The following is a 23374-nucleotide window of genomic DNA, read 5'->3' as shown; positions in this document are numbered from 1 at the left end:
CAAGCAAAATCGATTCAAGAATTTGGGTGAACTTCACAAGGAATGGACTGAGGCTGGGGTCAAGGCATCAAGAGCCACCACACACAGACGTGTCAAGGAATTTGGCTACAGTTGTCGTATTCCTCTTGTTAAGCCACTCCTGAACCACAGACAACGTCAGAGGCGTCTTACCTGGGCTAAGGAGAAGAAGAACTGGACTGTTGCCCAGTGGTCCAAAGTCCTCTTTTCAGATGAGAGCAAGTTTTGTATTTCATTTGGAAACCAAGGTCCTAGAGTCTGGAGGAAGGGTGGAGAAGTTGATAGCCCAAGTTGCTTGAAGTCCAGTGTTAAGTTTCCACAGTCTGTGATGATTTGGGGTGCAATGTCATCTGCTGTGTTGGTCCATTTTGTTTTTTGAAAACCAAAGTCACTGCACCCGTTTACCAAGAAAGTTTGGAGCACTTCATGCTTCCTTCTGCTGACCAGCTTTTTAAAGATGCTGATTTCATTTTCCAGCAGGATTTGGCACCTGCCCACACTGCCAAAAGCACCAAAAGTTGGTTAAATGACCATGGTTGGTGTGCTTGACTGGCCAGCAAACTCACCAGACCTGAACCCCATAGAGAATCTATGGGGTATTGTCAAGAGGAAAATGAGAAACAAGTGTGTGTGTGTGTGTGTGTGTGTGTACGTATGTACAAATACAAATACAAATCTGTTATATACAGATGCAAGGGAATGTATGGCAGAAGAGGTATGGTATGATGGATAAATAGAAATAGACTAAGCTGTGTATTGCACATAATTATTGCTCAGTGGGGCAGTTTTAATTGTTCATGAGATGGATAGCCTGAGGGAAAAAACTGTTCCTGTGCTTGACGGTTCTGGTGCTCAGTGTATCGGCGTGAGGTGAACCTAAATGAATGCTGCCAAAGTGCTGTTTAGAATGGTGAGCGGGGTAAATGTTGGGGTGTTCTCCTAAAGTCCACTATCATCTCCACTGTTCTGAGCGTGTTCAGCTCCAGGTTGTTTTGACTGCTCCAGTGAGCCAGCCGTTCAACCTCCCTTCTGTATACAGACTCATCGTCATCTTGGATGAGGCCGATGAGAGTAGTGTCATCTGCAAACTTCAGAAGCTTGACAGAAGGGTCCTTGGTGGTGCAGTCATTGGTATACAGGGAGAAGAGTAGTGGGGAGAGCACACATCCCTGGGGGGCACCAGTGCTGCTTGTACATGTGCTGGAAGTGAATTTCCCACTAGCTGCTGCCTGTCCGTCAGAAAGCTGGTGATCCACTGACAGATGAATGTGGGAACAGAGAGTTGGTGTAATTTAGTCCGGAGAATAGCTGGGATGATGGTGTTGAAAGCCAAACTGAGGTCCAAAAAAAGGATCCTTGCATATGACCCTGGTCTGTCCAGATGTTGCAGGATATGATGCAATCCCATGCTGACTACATCATCCACAGACCTGTTTGCTCAAAAAGCAAATTAAAGGGAACTAGAAAGGGTCCAGTGATGCCCTTCAGGTGGCCCAACACCAGTCTTTCAAATGATTTCATGACCACAGACATTAGAGTGATGAGTCTGTAGTCATTAAGTCCTGTGATTTTGGGTTTCTTTGGGACAGGAATGATGATGGTGTGTTTGAAGCAGCATGAAACTTCACACTGCTCCAGTGAAGATCTGTGTATAGATGGGGGCCAGCTGGTCAGCGCAGGATTTTAGACAAGTGGGTGAAACACTGTCTGCTTTCCTTGTCTTTTGTTTCCGGAAGACACAGCACACCTCCTCTTCACAGATCTTAAGTGCATGTTGAGTAGCAGAAGGGGGAGGAGGGGGGTTGCAGGAGGTGTTGATATTTGTGTGAAGGGAAGGTCAGATTGGGTGTGGGGTGTGAGACTGGGCCTCTACAGTAAAACACATTCAAGTCTTCAGCCAGTTGTTGATTCCCCACAGTGTTGGGGGATAGTGTCTTAAAGTTAGTAAATTCTTTCAGGCCATTCTACACTGATGCAGGGTCATTAGATGAAAACTTGTTTTTCAGTTTCTCAGAGTAGCTTCTTTTAGCCGCTCTGATTTCCTTATTCAGTGTTTTCCTGGCCTGATTGTACAAGATTTTATCTCCACTTCTGTTCAGTCCCTTTGGCCTGATGAAGCTGCCTGAAATTTGCTGTAAACCATGGTTTGTCATTGTTGTATGTTAAATAAGTCCTTGTAGGAATGCACATATCCTCACAGAAACTGAAATATGATGTCACAGTATCTGTGAGCTCGTCCAGAGTGGTGTCTGCAGCCTCAAATACACTCCAATCAGTGCAGTCAAAGCAGGCTTGTAGTTCCAGCTCTGCTTCATTGGTCCATCTCTTTACAGTCTTTACTACAGGTTTACAGGTTTAGGTGTAAAGACACCTAATCTAAAGTGGGAACCATTTTTGTTTATAAATCCCATAACAAGGACTGAAATGCAAAAATCTAAATCAGTTCTCTATGTACTTTTACATTTTTATTTGCATTTATTTAGCAAAGTTTTTACATCAACGCAAATCACCGCCCTTTTCTTATGTAAATAGGAACACACAGACATAATTAAAGGGTTTTTGTTTTTTACAGAGCACCAGCAGAGAGAAAATACAGCAACAAACATGTAAAGCTGCACCCTTGTGAGTATTAGCCTTCAACATAACACAAGCATTTCTAGACAGGCAATGTGTAACTTGTCTAATTAATATTGGTTGTTTATAGGTCTTGAATGGATTAAACTGGATCAACCTGCAGTCATGGTAGTAAAACCAGGGGAATCATTTTCCATTGCTTGTAAGATTAACTGGATATTCAGCCTCAGGCGGTGGCTACACAAACTGGATACAACATTCAAGGGAAAAGCAATGGAATGGATTGGATATTTCTATAGTTCCAGTAGCAATCGTGTCATAGATTCACTGAAGAATAAGATCGGTTTCTCTGCTGAATCTTCCAGCAATACAGTGTTTTTAACAGGAAAAGACTTTAACCCTGAGCACACAGCTGTGTATTACTGTGCTCGTTACACACTGTGCCACAAACTGTCAAAAACCTGTACAAGAATCTTTCAATTAAACACTCTCACAAATGTTCAATAAACAGGAAATTTTAGGTATTTGTCGACAATGAAAGCCATTGTAGAGTTTCTTTTTATATTTTTGTTTGATACAATATCTCATCACACAATACATGACTACAAATGTTTACAAATCAATAAAAAATTTCAAAAAACAATAAATGCTTTGAACACCGAATTGCCTGGACGATGTTTTAGATCAGCTGCATTTTAATTTTTCTCATAATGAGATTTTGCAGGCTTCTAAGGTTTACAGTGTACCAGCATTCAGCTGTAGGCCTTCTTCTTTAATTAAATTAAAATCTGATCTATGCATTGTTATCTATATATTATGATCCAGGTAGATATACATATAATGCTATGATTTTTGTTTATATATTAATAATTAAAAAGTCATAAAATTTGAAGAATGTACATAATTAAATACACTGAAAAAATAATTTTAAGATTTTTGCATTTCAAATTGAATTGAGTAATCTTTGATAAGAAAAAGAAATGTTTAAATTAATTTGTTAAACATTTAACAATTAATTTTGATGGAATTTTGTTATGAAATTGAAATGTGTAAATCTTAAAAATAGACAAATAGTTTTGAGTGTATTTGAAAAATCATCGTAATTAATCTATTTTTTTTAAAGGCTGAAACAGCCATAGTTTATTTATTTTAAAATTGTGCATTTTTACATGTTTGATACAAAGAAAAACACATCTGTTTGTCCCCGTTATGTTTCCATTAAATTATCAGCACAAAATTACAAATTGACAATCCCTAAATGACCACTGTTGTGTTAATCTGGTTTGAGTATGCAGCATCTTCTTAAAGAATGTAAAGTGGATGGACATTTCTCATCAGGCTTGCTTAAGTCATATTTTTTTATTAATTTAATTAGTTATAAAAAAAATCATGCCATGTGAAATCATGCTATTATTCTCCATTTGTTTATATTTAGAATGTAAAAACAATTATGTTGGAAATGTGAATGGCAGCTTCAAAATGCATCTTAATTTCAGCTATAGATACTCCACATATAGATGGATACAGTTTAACAAATGTTCTGCCTGTTTAAATATTTTTAAAAGCCCTTTGTCTTTTTGTATCTGCATAACGTCACCACCTTCTGATTGACATGAACATATATGACCCATCCTTCTCTATTAATGTAGTGCATGTCACCTTGATCTTGCTCACCTCATTGTCCAAAAAATGTTGAACAAACTACTTTACCTTCTGCTTTTACTGGCCGTTACAAGCGTGTGCCATAACATTATGAACCTATTACCATCTCAAATTGTAACAATAGAAATTATCATGATGTTGAGTTCTTCTTATTTATTTATTTTAATAAATAATAAAATTATTTTTCCCAATAGGAGTGAAAGGTCAAAACTTAGAGTCCATTTCCTCTGAATCAGTGGTAAAGTCTGGAAAAGCTCTGAGTCTTTCCTGTAGAGCAGGGGTCCCCAAACTTTTTCTGCGAGGGCCACATCATTTTTCCTTTCTTTAATGGGGGGCTATTAAAACTACTGTGAAAGGCAGGCCTTTCACAGTAGTAAAACCTAACTCAGCCCCCACACACCAAGTCGTAAATCTTACTGATAAAATCGCGCCAAAATCAAACAAAGGGAGTCCAAAACAGACTACAAATCCCATGAAGCCTAAAGGATCGAACTCTCAACTCCTATTGGATGAGGCACACAACAGAACATCCCTCAAACCATGACATCATCAGGAGTAGAAATACCTCTGAAATGCTTCCGGGATTTGCTTCCAGCAACTTTGTTCACCTTTGCTCTCAGGTGCAACCTCGTGGCACAAGGAAGTAACGTCCGACTTGAAACTGTGGCCATACAATCTCCATCTCGCTGGACAACCTGGTTCAACCGAACACTCTAACGGATCCGAAGGAGACCGCTGAGCAATCCGCATCTTCATCCGTTTGCCTGCAGAAGTGAAGATATATTTTATTTCACCCAATTTGGAATGCCCAATTCCCAGGGTGCTTTTAAGTCCTCGTGGTCGCGTAGTGCTTCGCCTCAGTCCGGGTGGCGGAGGATGAATCCCAGTTGCCTCTGAGTCTGAGACCATCAACCCACGCATCTGATCACGTGGCTTGTTGAATGCGTTGCCACGGAGACATTGCGCGTGTGGAGGCTTCACGCCATCCACCGTGGCATCCGCGCTCAACTCACCACTCGCCCCACCGAGAACGAACCACATTATAGTGACCACGAGGAGGTTACCCCATATGACTCTACCCTCCCTAGCAACCGGGCCAATTTGGTTGCTTAGGAGACCTGGCTGGAGTCACTCAGCACACCCTGGGATTCGAACTAGCGAACTAGCGAACTCCAGGGGTGGTAGCCAGCATCTTTTTCCACTGAGCTACCCAGGCCAACTCTGCTGAGAATCAACAGCCGTGCCCACCAACAGAGCGAGGAAACGGCCTCCCGTCATCACCCGAGCCTCAAGGAACCGGGTCAGAGTTAAAGGACGGAGGGACACACATTCTACCTGTGTCCTCATGCGATTCAAGTAAGAGGTTTACGTCTGGGCAGAGATAGAATATTATAGTGTGTTATTCTTGTGTTACAAGGTTTTTGCTTGTACAGTTTACGGACCGCCATGTCTGCTCATTATTAATACTCAGGGTATTAATTATCACAAATCTGTTTTGCTGTGTGGTCCAACCAAATTGGACAGTTGTGCATTTTCGCCATCGCGGGTCAAAGAACGTGGGACTTGTACGAGCCGTCCACCGCGTCTCTGAGCGATAAACTAACAGCTGCTTTCTCTCCCACGATCGCGAAATCGGCTTTAGGGCTGTCACTTTATTCTCCCGTTCACACTCGCTCTCTCACACACACACACCCTCATGTGTTATAGAATTATTTTTATTTCCATCTAATCATATCACTGTTTAGTTTGTAGTTGTAAGTCGGAAGTTTATTGACTGCACTGTATTAATTATTAATTGATATTACTGCATAAATAAACTTTGTTTATATTACAAAGAGAAGTGTTTTGGTTTGTTTTGCATATGCCTGTGTCATGCTGACGGGATGTCAGTGCTCGGATTCAAGCCTTCATTCATTGTTTTTTTTCCCGAAAACCGATATTCTTCGGATGTCGATTTTCCTAAGAAAACAATCTAATATTGAGACTGTTATACTATGTGGTTATTAGTCCCTGATTCCATGGTGGTGCCCTGTCAATGTTAATCCTTATTAATATTCTATTGATTTTTGATAATTGATAATTATCTTTGATGATTGTTGAATTTGAATGATCAATAAGCTAGTGTTAATTTTAATTAATGTTTCATCGATGTTAACAATTAATGATTATCTTTGACAATTGTTGATTTAAAGGATTAAAAAAAGCTAACATTTATTCTCATCAATTTTCTATTGATTTTAATAATTAATAATTATCTTTGATAATAATTAATTATTGCTAATAACCAAACCCGCTCCTAAACGTAGCGCACTACATTTACTGGAGCCCCATATGAGGTTTTAATGAGTTAGATTCAATGAATTAATTGAAATATTAATTAATAACTAAAGAAATAATTATCTGATAGTAACACTGATCTAAGCAACCAGTAAAGTCCTATAGAAGCGAAGGGGTTCTGTAAAAGGTGGATTTCTTTAGCGTGGACATGTAGCTCACGGAACCGCACGTCAAACTCCGCCTTCAGCATTTCCAGCGCTTCCACGGACTTTTCAGCTGGGAATGGAGCCACTGGTTTCTCAGCTGAGAGACTTTGGGTAACGGGGAGATGAGTGAAGTCTTGCTTTTGCACTTGTCCCACAAGCAGTGCTAGCTTTTATGTGGGAATACATGTCACATATTAGTTTCCCCTTGCCTTGGAGCTGCAAGTTGAGGCCGTTCAACATTTCTGTCACATCTGTTAAAAAGGCAAGGTCCCATTTCCATTCTGCGTGGATCAGTTCAGGGACAGTTCTGCCCTTTGTCAGAAGAAAGGCGTTGATTTTGGGTAGCAGCTCATAAAAACGCCTCAAAACTCTGACTCGGCTTAACCATCGGACTTCAGTATGGTAAAGCACATCTCCGTGAGCAGACTGTAGCTCGGCGAGAAAGGCTTGGAACTGCCGGTGTTTAAGTGCTCTGATGAAGTTTATACATGACACCACCACCTTCATGACTGATTCCCACTTCAAAACTTTGCAGCAGAGTGCTTGTTGGTGAATCAGGCAGTGGACTTGTAACGGGGGGCTGAGACCTCTTTCCTCCATTTCTCTATTCATGCATCCTATAAGCCCCCTCGACGCGCCAACCATACTAGGAGCCCCGTCGGTAGTGATGCTGGCCAGCTTAGACCAGTCTAGACCCAGCTCTCCCATCATTTGGCACACTTTACCAAAAATATCCTCCCCTGTCATAGTGCCTTTTAGACTTGTAGGGCTGCCAGCTCTTCGGACACTTCAAAGTTTGAGCTAACGGCGCGAAGAAAAATTAGCAGCTGTGCCGTGTCCTGCACGTCATTGCTCTCATCCAGTGCTAATGCAAAAAATTCAAATTCTTTCACTTTCTCCTGCAGCTAGGCATATACATTATCCCCCATTTCTTCAATTCGTCTGGTGATTGTACTTGCGGACAGACTCACCGCATTTAAGACGTCTTTTTTATCGGGGCACACCTCCTCCGCAACAGCATTCATACATTTCTTGACGAACTCACCGTCACTGAATGGCCTACCGCTGGTTGCAATCAGTTTAGCTACCTGAAAGCTAGCTCGAACGGATGACTGGTTCAACTGGGTTTGGCGTACAAACGTATTGTGCTGAGCTAATAGTACACTTTTTAGCTTCGACACTTTGTCTGCTCTCATTTGGCCTTGTGTAAGGCTGGCACCAGAATGTCTACAACCAAAATGCGCCATTTCCGGTAAAAGTCAAAGAACTCTGCGAGAATCAACGTCATAGAACTCTCTCACAAAAGCTGAAATCTACATCTGAATATCACCACAGTGTGATAAATTGCAAATCACCTTGCTGCCCCCCCTTCTCTCTCCCCCTTCTCCCCTTCATCAGCTCTGGACCAACACAAAAGACACAAGATTTATATGTAAAAATATAGCAAATACCATGAAAACAAAGAATGCAACTGTATGTGTTTGATATCATTTAAAAGGTCTCTGTGCGACTGGTATAGTGGTCTCTTTCCCATGTTGATAAAACTAATGGTAACAAAGTTATAAGGTCTTTGCCAAATACTGCATAATTCTGGAGGTGTCTCCCCCTCCTTGACCTACAATTGAAATGATCTCCTGTATGTTAACAAGGTTAAACCCCAGGAAGTTAAGAACCCATTCACCCCCAAATACTCATTGTTCAAAGGATGATACCATTTGGTACACAATGTTTATTCTGTCTAGATATTTAAGGAAAGTTGGCATGAAGCTCTGGGAATCTGTATGCAGATCTACCATGCTGTACCGCTGCATGTAGTTTTGTCAGGTATGTTTCTTTGACTTGTCTTTTATTTTTAGTAATGCTTGTTTATTCTGATCATGTGAAATTGGCTTTGATTTGAATTTCTGCAACAATGTTTTATATCCTACCTGACAAATAAATTGTTATTATTTGATTTATTCTGAATTACTCTGAAATCATTTCTGGAGCTTTAATATAGGAGGAAGCCATTTAAACCACTCAGGACAACCAGGTAGGACAACCACCTAGGACAACCAGGTAGGACGACCACCTAGGACAGCCGGGTAGGATTTGAATTTCATTAGACCAGGGTAGACCATACTGGAGCTTTAATATAGGAGAAACCACTCAGGACAACCGGGTAGGAGAAAACCATTTAAAGATTCTCAGTCACTGCTCACCGCCCGTCTTAGCAAGTTGTATTTACGTGACTAAGCGGCAATATCGTCTGGTTATGAGACAAGCCAAACCAGACGATATTAGTTAACCCTACAACCGCTGACTAAGAACGGAACTGGCTATCCATTTTCGGGAGGTTTACGTAATTTAATAACGGCCGGAGTAAGTCTCCAAAGATCAAAAGGACAATGAATAGAAGAGGATTTAGAGTAATCAATAACCTAAAAATGTTAAATTAAAAGAATGATCAGAAATTAATTAGAGCTTAAATATAAATTAGAGGTCAACTTAAAATTGGAGTCAGATTAATATAAAATTGGAGTCAGATAAAGTGAATAACAGAATTAAATGTGAATTAACAATAATTGCTTTACTTCAGAAATTTTTTTACATTTGACTGAGGATAGCATGCCAAGATATAATCACTAAGGACCTTATTAGGAACACCTGTACACCTATTTATTCATGCGATTATCTAATCAGCTAATCGTGTGGCAGCAGTGCAATGCATTACATTATGCAGATATGGGTCAGGAGCTTCAGTTAATGTTCACATCAACCATCAGAATATTAAATGAACTTTAAATAATTTAATTATTTCTAAAAGTGAAGGGGACATGCCCCACTCAGTTATAATATTTCCTATGCCCCGTCTCAGTGATTTCGACCGTGACATGATTGATGGTACCAGACAGGCTGGTTTGAGTATTTCTGTAACTGCTGATCTCCTGGGATTTTTATGCACAACAGTCTCTAGATTTTACTCAGAATGGTGCCAATATCTGGAATTTCAATATCTGGAATTTCAATCTAAAAATTTTCCATTTTCAGACTTAAATAATCAGTAGAATTATTCTCTATGTTTAGTGGCAGGTAAATGGTGTCACATATAGGCAGGTAGTAAATGTGTCTCATAAAAGGCTTCCTGCTTGTTTTTATACTTGACCTATAAAGGTTATTGTGCTGGAAATCTACATGGAAATCTACATAAGGCCCAGTGGGCAGGACACCTACATATCATTGTGATCAATGATAAAACCTGTGGTGTGTTCAATAACAAAGCAGACACAATTCATATTTAGAATAATTAATATTTAGGGGGTTATAGTAATGTAGTGCAGATATGGGAACAATAGTTAAGGGCAACATTTTTCAACTTATGCAAATACAGTACTTTTTAGGCAGCAAGTAACAAATTAAGATACTGCTTACTCAACCATTTCAGAAAAGGGTACTGTTTCTGTTAACTTTAATCACATTTACAATTTCATAATATCTCAAGTATTCTATAAACAAATGAATTAGTCCCTGCAACAAGAGGACATTTTTTTTAACCCCAAATAATGTTCTTTTACTTATTGGACAGTGTGACGAGGAGGAGGGCGTGGTCGGGCCATGAGGACACATGCCCGGCGCTGAATTGTCCTAATCAGCCGGGAGGGGGATAAAGATTAGCTGGAGGCACCAGTTAGAGAGAGAGAGACACACACACACGCAGCTGCTGTGTGTGTGTCTGTGTGTTATGTTTGTTTAAGTTCAGTTATGTCATTAAAGTTATGTTGACTGTTCTGCCGGTTCCTGCCTCCTCCTTGCCCATCGTGAACCCTGTTACAGATAGTCATTTATTTTTTATTTTTTATTTAATCACTTGAAGAAAACTGAAAATGAAAAATATGAATTTGTTCTCAAAATAAATGCCATAATGTCAAAGATTTTCATCAGCTACATACATTTGCAACATTTTAAATGTTATAAAATATAAGATCAAATTACCTCAAAATCAAACTTCGGATATTGCACACAATGATCTCATAAATCAGGAATATTTTGCAGTGTATAGTAACAAACAGGTATTTAGTAAAGTGCTATGTTGGTTTTTGTTGCTATTTAATGTTTTGGGAGAAATAAAAATCAAAGTGCCTTTTACCCCAGTGGCCCTTTAGTCCTGTTGTCCCCTATTATTAATTTAGCAGTTAGATAGTCACTGTACTTAGGTAAGATATAGTGCTGTATGCAAATATTCCACTCCTTCTCCTGAGTTTGAGAGATGAATGAATATAAAACAGATCGCTCAAGCTCAGCTCATCTCAAGCCATGTTTTCCTCATATCTGTTTTTGCTGCTTTCCGCAGCTATGTCTTGTAAGTCTTAATAGCTACAGGGCTATTACAATTGGAAATGTTTTCTTAAATGTTTAATCATGTCATATATCCAGGTGTCCACTGTGTTGAACTGATTCAGCCTTCTTCGACTCTTTTAAGGCCTGGTCAGGCATTGACACTGACCTGTAAGTTTTCTGGATATATTTTGACTGATGGCAACTACTGCAGTCACTGGATACGACAGGCTGCAGGAAAAGCTCTGGAATGGATTGAAGCGATATGTGGTGGTGGTGACATACTACAGTGATAAACTAAAAAGTAGATTTCAAGTTACCAGAGACTCTTCCAGCAGCACAGTGACTCTACAAGGACAGAATATGCAGATTGAGGACACAGCTGTGTATTACTGTGCACGAGAATATCAGATCACAGTGATACAAACCACAAGCACTTCTGTTAAAATGCAGCTTGAATGAAAAGCACAACAGAAAAGTTATTTTGAGCTTTCATGTCAATAGCATGAAAAGGCATAAACAATCTCATAAAATATGCCCTGATTTGTTTTTAGACTTGTCCCACATTAGGCCCAGTAGTCAGGAAACCCACATTACTGTGGTCTATGATAGAACCACTGATGTTCCCTATCTGTCACTCACTCGACGTTGGTGTCGATGTAGTGACACTAGGGGTCACTCTTGGGAGCCCGAGACACCTCTGGTCTTTGATAAAAGGCCAATGAAAATTGGCGAGTGGTATTTATATGCCACTCCCCCGAACATACGGGTATAAAAGGAGCTGGTATGCAACCACTCATTCAGATTTTCTCTTCGGAGCCGAACGGTCATGCTCATCGAGCTAAATAGCACTGTTCATTCACCTCTGCTGGATCTGACGGCGCATTTCAGCGGCTTCTCCCTCCTCTGCACTGGTGCACTGCAGAGAACGCCCCTGGGCGCTTCGGCAGAAAAACTAGAGAGTATATTTTCTGAAAGAGCATTTGTCCCCTCTAAAAGAGTATATATTTCTCTAAAAGAGCGCACACACGGAACGTCTTTTTAAAGATGCGTCTTTTTAAAGATGCCTGTCCGTTCGTGTGTTATTCCTGGTTGCGGTCGATTTCTCTCAACTTCGGATGGTCATGATCGCTGTCTTTCGTGTCTGGGCGCGACCCACACGGAGGCAGCGTTTATGAATGGCTCATGTTCTCACTGCGAGAACATGACCATGGCAACGTTGCGGTCGCGGCTTGCTTTTGTAAGAAAGCAAGCCACCCCAGCGGCTCCCCGCCTTGGTCCTCCTACCTACGGGTTTGAGGTCAGCGCGGCTGGCGCTGGGGGCGATTTGGGGACCTCAATGGGATCGCCTCCGCCGGGTTCCCCCCGCGGACCTCCCATTCCCCAGCACGCTCGTCTGCCCCAGTCGGGCTTCCGGATGAGTTCGCCGGCTCGTCGCACGGCGAGTCTGGCTTCTCGTTCGAGGCCCGCGAAGATGATGAGCTTTCGAGCGCAGCGTCGGAGAGCAGGCTTGTCCAGTCGGACGCAGAAGCCTCAGCTGGGCTTCCCCCTTCGGGGACGGTCGCCCAGTTACAGGCCGACGCCGAAATGACGGACATGCTTTCCCGGGCGGCCGCGAGCGTCGGGCTAGAGTGGAACCCTCCGCTCTCCCCTGAACCCTCGCGGCTTGATGATTGGTTTCTGGGCTCGCGGCGCCGCTCAGACCGGCCGCGCCCCGCTCCAGTGCCATTCTTCCCGGAGGTGCATGAGGAGCTGACGAAGTCGTGGGAGGCACCTTTTACTGCCCGAACCCGGCTCCGCAGTTCCCCCGCTCTCACTACCCTCGATGGCGGGGCGGCCAGGGGCTATACGGCGATTCCCCCGGTGGATAAGGCGCTCGCAGTGCACTTAAGCCCGCAGAGCGCCGCCACCTGGCGTGGACGCCCTAAGCTCCCCTCCAAGCCCTGTAGGCTCACGTTGTCCCTGACGGCCAAGGCCTACAGCGCTGCTGGACAAGCCGCCTCTGCCCTGCACGCCATGGCTCTCCTGCAGGTCCACCAAGCCAAGGCACTGAAAGAACTGCACGAGGGTAGTTCCGCCCCAGATTTGATGCAGGAACTGCGCTCGGCGACCGACCTCGCCCTCCGGGCGACGAAGGTCACAGCGCGGTCTCTTGGGCGGACGATGGCCACACTAGTGGTCCAGGAGCGCCACCTGTGGCTCAACCTGTTCGAGATGGGCGAGGCCGACAAGACACGGTTCATTGCTGCCCCCATTTCCCAGGCGGGCCTATTTGGCGACATCGTTGAGGACTTTGCCCAGCAGTTCTCGATGGTAAAGCAGCAGACGGAGGCAATCCGGCACATCCTGCCCCGGCGCGGCTCAAGACCCCGCACCCCGTCTGCTCGTCGCCAAGGGCGTACCCCTGCGGTGACTGCACCGGCTCCGCCGCAGCCCGCCCCTCCGGCCCGGCCCTGGCGTGGAGCCCACCGCAGGAAGCCGACGCCACCCGTCTCTCAGCCGACACCGAAGAACCCACGGAGGTCTTCGAGGCGCCCCTGAGACGGACAACCCAGGGACGAGGGAACCCACTCACATGGAGCTGGTAGAAAGACCACTCCATCCCCCGGTGGAGGGCCGGGTGGGAAATCTTTTGTTGCCTTTTCGTTTGATTTCGCCGTACGCCCAAGTGGCTGCGGTACCCAACAGTTCAACAAAAGAGCGGCTTCCTTCCTCCCTGGGTCACATACCCGTTGTGTACGGTCGTCACCACGACTACTGTCCATGGGCTTTATCTTGCAGGATTGGCGCTCCAGCAGTGCCCTTTTCGCCCCTGAGCGCCCAGCTGTGGCACAAATCCACCCCCGATGTGACAGCCTCCACGGGTCGCGAGGACAGGCCTCTTCCTCCCCCGTCCCAGGCTGTTCCGGGGGTGGTCACAAGGAGCCAGGTAAGTGCTTCGATGTCCCTAGACTCAGCACGGCCACGACGTGCTGTGGCACCTCGCGCTCCGCCCCGCCGCGAGGCCCCACCTGCCGGTACGTCCGACGACGTTGTCCCCTTGGTTCCCCTCGCACGGAATTTGGATGCATGGCTTGCACTTCCCAATCCGTCGCGGTGGTTGATCCGGACCGTCCGACTCGGCTACGCGATTCAGTTCGCCAGGCGCCCGCCCAGGTTCAGCGGTACTCACTTCACCTTCGTCAAGGGCGAAAACGCTGTTACTCTGCGCGCGGAAATCGCTACCCTCCTACGAAAGGGCGCGATAGAACCTGTCCCTCCAGCCGAGGTGAAGAAAGGGTTTTACAGCCCCTACTTCATCGTACCGAAGAAAGGCGGTGGGTTGCGGCCAATCTTGGACCTGCGAGTACTGAACCGGGCTTTACACAGACTCCCGTTCAAGATGCTGACGCAAAGACGCATTTTAGCGAGCGTCCGGCATCAGGATTGGTTCGCGGCGGTAGACCTGAAGGACGCGTACTTTCACGTCTCGATCCTTCCTCGACACAGACCCTTCCTGCGGTTCGCGTTCGAGGGTCGGGCGTATCAGTACAAAGTCCTCCCTTTCGGCCTGTCCCTGTCTCCTCGCGTCTTTACGAAGATCGCAGAGGCTGCCCTTGCCCCGTTAAGGGAGGTAGGCATTCGCATTCTCAATTATCTCGACGACTGGCTAATCTTAGCTCACTCTCGAGACGTGTTATGCGCACACAGGGACCTGGTGCTCTCGCACCTCAGCCGACTAGGGCTTCGGGTCAACTGGGAAAAGAGCAAGCTCCTCCCGGTTCAGAGCATCTCTTTTCTCGGTTTGGAGTTGGACTCAGTCTCTCTGACGGCGCGCCTTATGAACGAGCGCGCCCAGTCGGTGCTGGCCTGTTTGAAGGCGTTCAAACAGAAAACAGCGGTTCCACTGAAACTTTTTCAGAGGCTCCTGGGGCATATGGCATCCTCGGCGGTGGCCACCCCGCTCGGGTTGATGCATATGAGGCCGCTTCAGCACTGGCTCCAGACTCGAGTCCCGAGACGGGCATGGCGCCACGGGACACACCGCGTGGCCATTACACCGGTCTGTCACCGTCTTTTCAGCCCTTGGACCGACCTCTCATTTCTACGAGCAGGTGTTCCTCTAGAACTGGTCTCCAGGCGCATCGTGGTCACGACAGATGCCTCCAAGACGGGCTGGGGCGCTGTTTGCAACGGGCACGCAGCCACCGGCCTCTGGACGGGTCCGCGGCTGCGTTGGCACATCAACTGCCTCGAGTTACTGGCAATTCTGCTCGCCCTGCGGAGGTTCCGGCCGTTGATCCAGGGCAAGCACGTGCTAGTTCGGACAGACAGCACGGCAGCGGTAGCATATGTCAACCGCCAAGGCGGTCTGCGCTCCCGCTGTATGTCACAACTCGCCCGCCGTCTCCTCCTCCGGAGTCAGCAGCACCTCAAGTCGCTGCGAGCCACTCATATCCCGGGCAACCTCAACGTTACAGCGGACGCGCTGTCACGGCAGGTTCCCCGCAGGGGAGAGTGGAGACTCCACCCCCAGGTGGTCCAGCTGATTTGGAGTCGATTCGGTCGGGCTCAGGTGGACCTGTTCGCCTCCCAAGAATCCTCCCACTGCCCGCTCTGGTATGCCCTCACCGAGGCTCCTCTCGGCATAGACGCATTGGCACACAGCTGGCCCCCTGGCATTCGCAAATACGCATTTCCCCCAGTGAGCCTACTTGCACAGACACTGTGCAAGGTCAGGGAGGACGAAGAGCAGGTCATCCTGGTAGCGCCCTACTGGCCCACCCAGACATGGTTCTCGGACCTCACGCTCCTCGCGACAGCTCCCCCTGGCAAATTCCCCTGAGGAAGGACCTTCTTTCTCAGGGACGGGGCACCCTCTGGCACCCGCGCCCAGACCTCTGGAATCTCCATGTCTGGCCCCTGGACGGGACGCGGAAGACCTAGGTGGCCTACCACCCGCGGTGGTAGACACGATCACTCAGGCTAGGGCCCCCTCTACGAGGCGCCTGTATGCCTTGAAGAGGTCTCTGTTCGCTAAGTGGTGTTCTTCTCAACACGAAGACCCCCAGAGATGCGCAGTCGGATCAGTGCTTTCCTTCCTGCAGGAGAGGTTGGAAGGGAGGCTGTCCCCTTCCACCTTGAAGGTGTACGTTGCTGCCATAGCAGCACACCACGACGCAGTTGAGGGTAAGTCCTTAGGGAAGCACGGTCTGATCATCAGGTTCCTAAGAGGCGCTAGGAGGCTGAATCCCTCCAGACCGCTCTTCGTTCCCTCATGGGACCTCTCCGTAGTTCTTCAGGGCCTACAGAGAGCCCCCTTTGAGCCTTTGCAGTCAGTCGAGCTGAAGGCACTCTCCCTGAAGACTGCCCTCCTGACTGCACTCACTTCCATCAAGAGGGTAGGTGACCTGCAAGCGTTCTCTATCAGCGAAACGTGCCTAGAGTTCGGTCCGGGTTATTCTCACGTGATCCTGAGACCCCGACCGGGCTATGTGCCCAAGGTTCCCACCACTCCTTTTAGGGACCAGGTGGTGAACCTGCAAGCGCTGCCCCAAGAGGAGGCAGACCCAGCCCTGGCGTTGCTGTGTCCGGTGCGTGCTTTGCGCATCTATTTGGATCGCACGCAGAGCTTTAGACTCTCTGAGCAGCTCTTTGTCTGCTTCGGTGCACAGCGGAAAGGAAGCGCTGTCTCCAAGCAGAGGATCGCCCACTGGCTTGTTGATGCCATATCTATGGCATATCTCGCCCAAGACATGCCGCCCCCGGTAGGGCTACGGGCCCATTCTACCAGGGGTGTAGCGGCTTCTTGGGCTCTGGCCAGAGGTGCCTCTCTAACAGACATTTGTAGAGCAGCGGGCTGGGCAACACCCAACACCTTTGCAAGGTTCTACAACCTCCGGGTGGAACCGGTTTCGTCCCAGGTAGTGGCACGCAACACAAGCGGATAAGCCCGGGATAGCCGGCCGGGTGTATCGCTTGCACATAGCGCCTCCCACCTCCTTTTGAGCTGAAGACGTGCGCTGTTAATTCCCAGTAGTGTTCACAAAAGTTGTTCCCTGGTTGATTTCCTCCGAGCCCTGTGGCAGTCGAGTCTTCGGAGAGACTCACTGCCGGCCCAGTACACGTGCTATCTAAGAGCCCGGTGCTGGGGTAGGTGCTCCGCATGTGGCGGTTCCCTGTAAGGCTAACCCCATGCGATCTATATCTTCCGCTAGCTCGTTTCCCTGCTGGCAAACGGCGTCTTCCTTGGGCAGAGCCCCTCTGCCCCAGTCTCCATGTTGTAGTACCTCCTCCCCCATTGGGCAGGATCTACCTTGAAGGCTCTCCACATGGTTGGAAAGACCATGTGATGTATTCTTCCACTTAAATATCCCCCCCTCTTGGGGCGAGGTGTGGTCTCCGCAGTGTCCTCCCCTTGGGAGGGACACCCCCCGACTAGACCTGGCGGCCCAGTCGGATAATCCCCCTTCTTTTTTAGGGAGTGGAAAAAGAGAAGGGGAAAAGAGGCCACGACTGGGTTAAGCCCGTCTCTATCTTTGGGTAGTCGACTTGTCCCCAAGTAGGGCCGTTTGACACTCATAACTGTGTTGGGGGAGGTTACGTGTTGACCTGGTGCGCTGGCTATGAGGCACACAGCAAGTCTGCCCACCACACACCGCCAGTTCACGTAACACAGTTCAGCCTTGTGGCGTTTTGTATAGGGACCCCTAGTGTCACTACATCGACACCAACGTCGAGTGAGTGACAGATAGGGAACGTCATGGTTACTGGTGTAACCTCCGTTCCCTGATGGAGGGAACGAGACGTTGGTCCCTCCTGCCACAACGCTGAACTACCCGCTGAAATGGCCGGACCTTATATCGGCTCCTCAGCGTAAAACCTGAATGAGTGGTTGCATACCAGCTCCTTTTATACCCGTATGTTCGGGGGAGTGGCATGCAAATACCACTCGCCAATTTTCATTGGCCTTTTATCAAAGACCAGAGGTGTCTCGGGCTCCCAAGAGTGACCCCTAGTGTCACTACATCGACACCAACGTCTCGTTCCCTCCATCAGGGAACGGAGGTTACACCAGTAACCATGACGTTTTCTTTAACAAATCTTCTTTTTCAAAAGGTTTATACAAAGTGGTTATCAGGTATATTTTCATAATGTTCAGAGAGAACTGTGCTTTTGCTGCGCTTATACAGTATTTAGAATAAAGAGCACATACATTGATGTGTCATTCTGTGTTATAGAATTACAGGAAGACAGCCCATCAGTTATAGTTATGTGTTAATCCACTTAAGAACCACCAGATTCTACGGCATTAAAACAGTGTATTCTATAACACACAATTAACAACCTACAATAAGCTTGACAGGCAGGAAACTGCTCGATGGGCAGGAAACCCACATTTATGTGTTTTGCAAGTTTTGAGTTTATAATGGTGGTAACAATAGCATATTATATACAATATACTGTATATATTGTATATATCTAGTGAAGTTAATTTGCTAAGGCTTTGAAGAAAGGTTAGCACAGCAATGAAATCCTTTCTTTCAAATAATTAAGGAGACATATTTAATGTTTAAGTAAAGATTTTGTAACTGTAACTGATAGGGGGCACTCTCTGCCCACACACACACACAAACACACACACACACACACACACAGACATGTTGGTGCATCATTATGAGGACTCTCCATAGACATAATGATTTTTATACTGTACGAACTATAGATTCTATCCCCTAACCCTACCCCTAAACCTAATCCACACAAAAAACTTTCTGCATTTTTACATTTTCCAAAAAACATAATTTAGTATGTTTTTTAAGTGATTTGAATTATGGGGACACTAGAAATGTCCTCATAAACCACATTTATAGCATAATACCCTTGTAATTACCAGTTTGTAACCTAAAAAAAACTGTTCAACCTGGTGACACTCTGACTATCAACTGTAAAGTCTCATATTCAGTTACTAGTTATAGTACAGGCTGGATTCGTCAGCCTGCAGGAGAAGCTCTGGAGTGGATTGGAGTGATCTGGAGTGGTGGGGGCTTAGCCTACAAGGATTCACTGAAAAACAAGTTCAGAATCACCAGAGACACCTCCAGTAACACAACCACATTGAAGGGGAATAATATACAAGCTCAAGACACAGCTGTGTATTATTGTGCCAGAGAATCACAGTGACACACATTAACAGTCTTCCAGTACAAAAACATCATCATATCATAAATTAGGACATTCATGGAAAATGTCAGCAAAAACAAGTACTACTGTCATTACTATTACTACTACTAATATATACGCAATATATAATATTTATAATAAAAGCAGTAGATGTCATTTTTGGCATTACTGATGGAAACTGGATTAAACGTTTTCACTGATCTTACAGAAAGAAAAGAGTGTTTTAGAACATTCAAACACCATTATATGCTTTAATTACACAATTTACCAATATAAAATGGGTTTTTAAATAGTATTAAAGACTATATAAAAAAGTCTGCTAAACACAGAGGACTGTGAGCCTAAACACATAATGTTTATGTGTATTCATTGGTTCATAGTGTTTTAATTGGTTGAAAAGAGTTTAAGCACTACCCCAAGGCAATTTGGATTTTCATATAGATCCTTTTATTATGAGATAAAATATTTTTACTTTCGATCAGTAATAAATACTCGATTTAGAGGAATCTAAAGCAGAATTTCAATGTAATCTAAAATACAGGAAGTTATTGTATAATTTTAATTGCAGATCAAAATAGTAAATACTAATCATGCAGATTACATTTATTTCTTTACTTATTTTGCATTTTCAAAATGGAAAATTCAAATATATTTCTGTTGAAGTAATGACACAGGATGCACCTGTTCCAGCATGAGACCACATATTTTTGCCTGCTTCTCTCTTCTTTTCTACTGGTCTGTTATATTTAATACAGCTACATGTATAAAGCAGCAAGACAAATATAATATTCTTTATTTTCTATTTGATAGGAAACCCCATGAGTATTTGTGTGGATGGGACACACATGTAACAAACAAATAAAATAAAGCGCAAAGAGATTTTCTTGCTAAATCTGGATCCTATTTAAGCTTTTAGGAGAATTCCATATGCTATTACACAAATAACAGTGAACCCCAAAGATTACAGAAATGTAAAAAATAACTCCCTTCAACAGCTTGCTTTTTATGAAGAATATACAGTTCAAGACATTTCTGGAATCACATGTTTTAAGGAAATATCTTATAATAGATATATCTTATAATATAAATATCTAATGGCCTACATGAGGGTCTTCGAATATTTTCTCCAACAATGGGGGTTCTTGGAGTCAAAAAGGTTGAGAACCACTGAGTTAAAGTATTATCTCTTAATATCTATTAGCACCATCAGTGTAGTACACAATAAAATCTCAAATATTCCACAGCATATATGTAACTCACTCTTTTAACAGCATTTATATTTTACTACTAATTCCTAATTACTCTCTTTCTAAAAAGAGAAGAGTTAATAAGATATAATACAGTCCTGTATGCAAATATTCCACACCCTTTCCTCAGTTTGAGAGATGAATGAATATAAACAGATTGCTCAAGCTTAGCTCAGATCAGCTCAGCTCAAGCCATGTGTTGCTCAAATCTGTTTTTGCTGCTGCTAGCAGCTATATCTTGTAAGTGTTAGTAACCACAGCACTATTCCAAATTAATGTTTGCAATTACATTGCTCACTGGATATGACAGGCTGCAGGAAAACCTCTGGAATAGATCGGAAGGATATGTGGTAGTGGTAACACATATTAAAGTGAAAAACTGAAGAGTAGATATCAAATAACCAGAGACTCTTCCAGCAGCACAGTAACTCTACAAGGACAGAATATGCAGACTGAGGACACAGCTGTATATTACTGTGCACGAGAATACACAGTGATACAAACCACAAGCACTTCTGTTCAAAAACATGTTAAATGAAAAGCACAAAAGAAAGGTATCCTTACATTATATAGTAATACAAAAAAGTATATAAATATTTTATTAAATTATTTATTTCTGAAATACATTACAATGCACAAGTTTGTGATTATTTTTGAAGGCCAACAAATGTAAAGACTGTCTATATACACAATAGTTGTGTTCACACATACAGCCTTTTCCAGAAAATTACCTACAATTTCCAGTTTAGAGGCCATGTGTGAACACAACCCTTTTGAAAATACTGGTAAAAAAGAATTCTGGCAATTTTCCTTAATACGAAGTTGTATCATTACCTATACTGTACGTTTCCTTGATGGTTTGTGAACAGCACATTTGGTACATTTACCAGTAAAGGCAACCCAACGATTTTCCTGTAATTTACCTGGTTGTATGAGTGAACAGGGCTATTGTCAAACAGGCAGAGCAAAGCTGAAATTGTAAAACCAATTTATGTAGATTAATTTTAACTTAACAGTCCTTCATTAGACACTTGACAACAAGATCAGTATTATGTGGGATGTGGGTGAGTGACATTTGGATGTAAAAAGGAAAAAGCAAAAGGAATACACGCTATTACTGTAAACAGGCAAAAGTCAAGCCATCAGTCTTTTGCAAATAAACACAAACACACACTGGTTGCATTAAACAACCTTTTAGAATAGTGTCTTCAATAAGTTGCCATGGACAGACTTATCATGCAAGGCAATCATTTTTGAGATTATGTTACACACTGGATAAGACAAGCCAACAATGAAACACTAAAGTTGATTGGATGCTACAAAACAAATAAGCGGAAAAGTTATATTTCTTAACACAGTTAAAATTGTTGAACTTATAGATTGAAATAACTAAGGGTTTTCCAAAAGCATATATATATATATATATACTGTACATACTGTGTGTGTGTGTGTGTGTGTGTGTTCTGTATACTGTATATAATGTGCAATCCATGTATTCTTATCTGAGCATGTTGGGATCATTACCAGCTCGGTACATATAGACTACCGGTCAAAAGTTTTGAAACACTTACTCATTCTTTATTATATTTTTTTCTCCACATTTTAGAATAATAGTAAAGTCATCAAAACTATGGAATAACATAAACGGAACTATGGGAATTATGTTTTGATTAAACAAAATACAAAATAAATCAAAACTGTGTTATATTTTAGCATCTTCAAAGTAGCCACCCTTTGCCTAGAATTTGCAGAAATGTACTTTTGACATTTCTTGAGGTATCACCCTGGGATGCTTTTTAAACAGTATTGAAGGAGTTCCCATCTATGTTGGGCAATTATTGGCTGCTTTTCTTTATTATTTGGTCCAAGTCATCAATTTCAAAAGCTTTTTTTTTATTATTAAATTTTAGTTTTATAATGAAAGAAATTAATATGGTGGCACAATTATATTTTTGTCTATAAATCTAATTTCAAACATTTAAGCATATGCCTTCAGATCAAAAGATTTTTAAGATCATGAGAAACATTTCAGTCATGTGTTTCAAAACTTTTGACCGGTAGTGTATGTAAATTTTCTGCTCCGTATTTAAACAGTGAGCCAGTTTATAGACATTCATCTGATCACTAGAGGAAGGGAAAAGAACAGCAGCAGTTCAAACTGGCTTGTAAAATACGGCTGCTACCTTCATCATGTTCTCTTCGTTTTCAGTGTTGCTTCTGGCAATGGTATCCTGTAAGTTCACTTTTCTCTGTGATATAGAACAATGGTGATATATATATATAATCAAAATAAATAAAAACTTAGTCTTCAAACTGAATGCACTATATCTCACAAATCTGGTATTATTTCATTTCCAACAGGTGTTAATTCAAATGACCTCACTCAGCCTGAGTTCATGACTGTTCGACCTGGTGACACTCTGACTATCAACTGTAAAGTCTCATATTCAGTTACTAGTTATAGTACAGGCTGGATTCGTCAGCCTGCAGGAGAAGCTCTGGAGTGGATTGGAGTGATCTACTATGATGGGGACTTAGCCTACAAGGATTCACTGAAAAACAAGTTCAGTATCACCAGAGACACCTCCAGTAACACAATCACATTGAAGGGGAATAATATACAAGCTCAAACACAGCTGTGTATTATTGTGCCAGAGAATCACAGTGACACACATTAACAGTCTTCCAGTACAAAAACATCATCATATCATAAATTAGGACATTCATGGAAAATGTCAGCAACAACAACCACTACTGCCATTACTATTACTACTACTAACATATAGGTAATATATAATATTTATAATAAAAGCAGTAGATGTCATTTTTGCCATTACTGATGGAAACTGGATTAAACGTTTTCACTGATCTTGTGAAAGTTACAGAAAGAAAAGAGTTTTTTAGAACATTCAA

General features: G+C 43.7%; 1 gene segment (V, D, J or C); it reads left to right on the top strand.

Moving 5' to 3' along the window:
• LOC127451547 (Ig heavy chain V region XIG8-like) overlaps positions 1-23139 on the top strand; it is a 34127-nt gene extending 10988 nt beyond the window's left edge. Inside the window, 1 exon segment of the V gene segment in view lies at positions 22823-23139. Coding sequence covers positions 22823-23139 — 317 coding nt within the window.
• The last annotated feature ends 235 nt before the right edge of the window (positions 23140-23374 follow it).

Source organism: Myxocyprinus asiaticus, chromosome 14, assembly GCF_019703515.2.
Source record: "Myxocyprinus asiaticus isolate MX2 ecotype Aquarium Trade chromosome 14, UBuf_Myxa_2, whole genome shotgun sequence".
Lineage (NCBI taxonomy): Eukaryota > Metazoa > Chordata > Actinopteri > Cypriniformes > Catostomidae > Myxocyprinus > Myxocyprinus asiaticus.
Note: the sequence above shows the minus strand (reverse complement) of the source record. Positions and strands in the feature narration are given on the sequence as shown.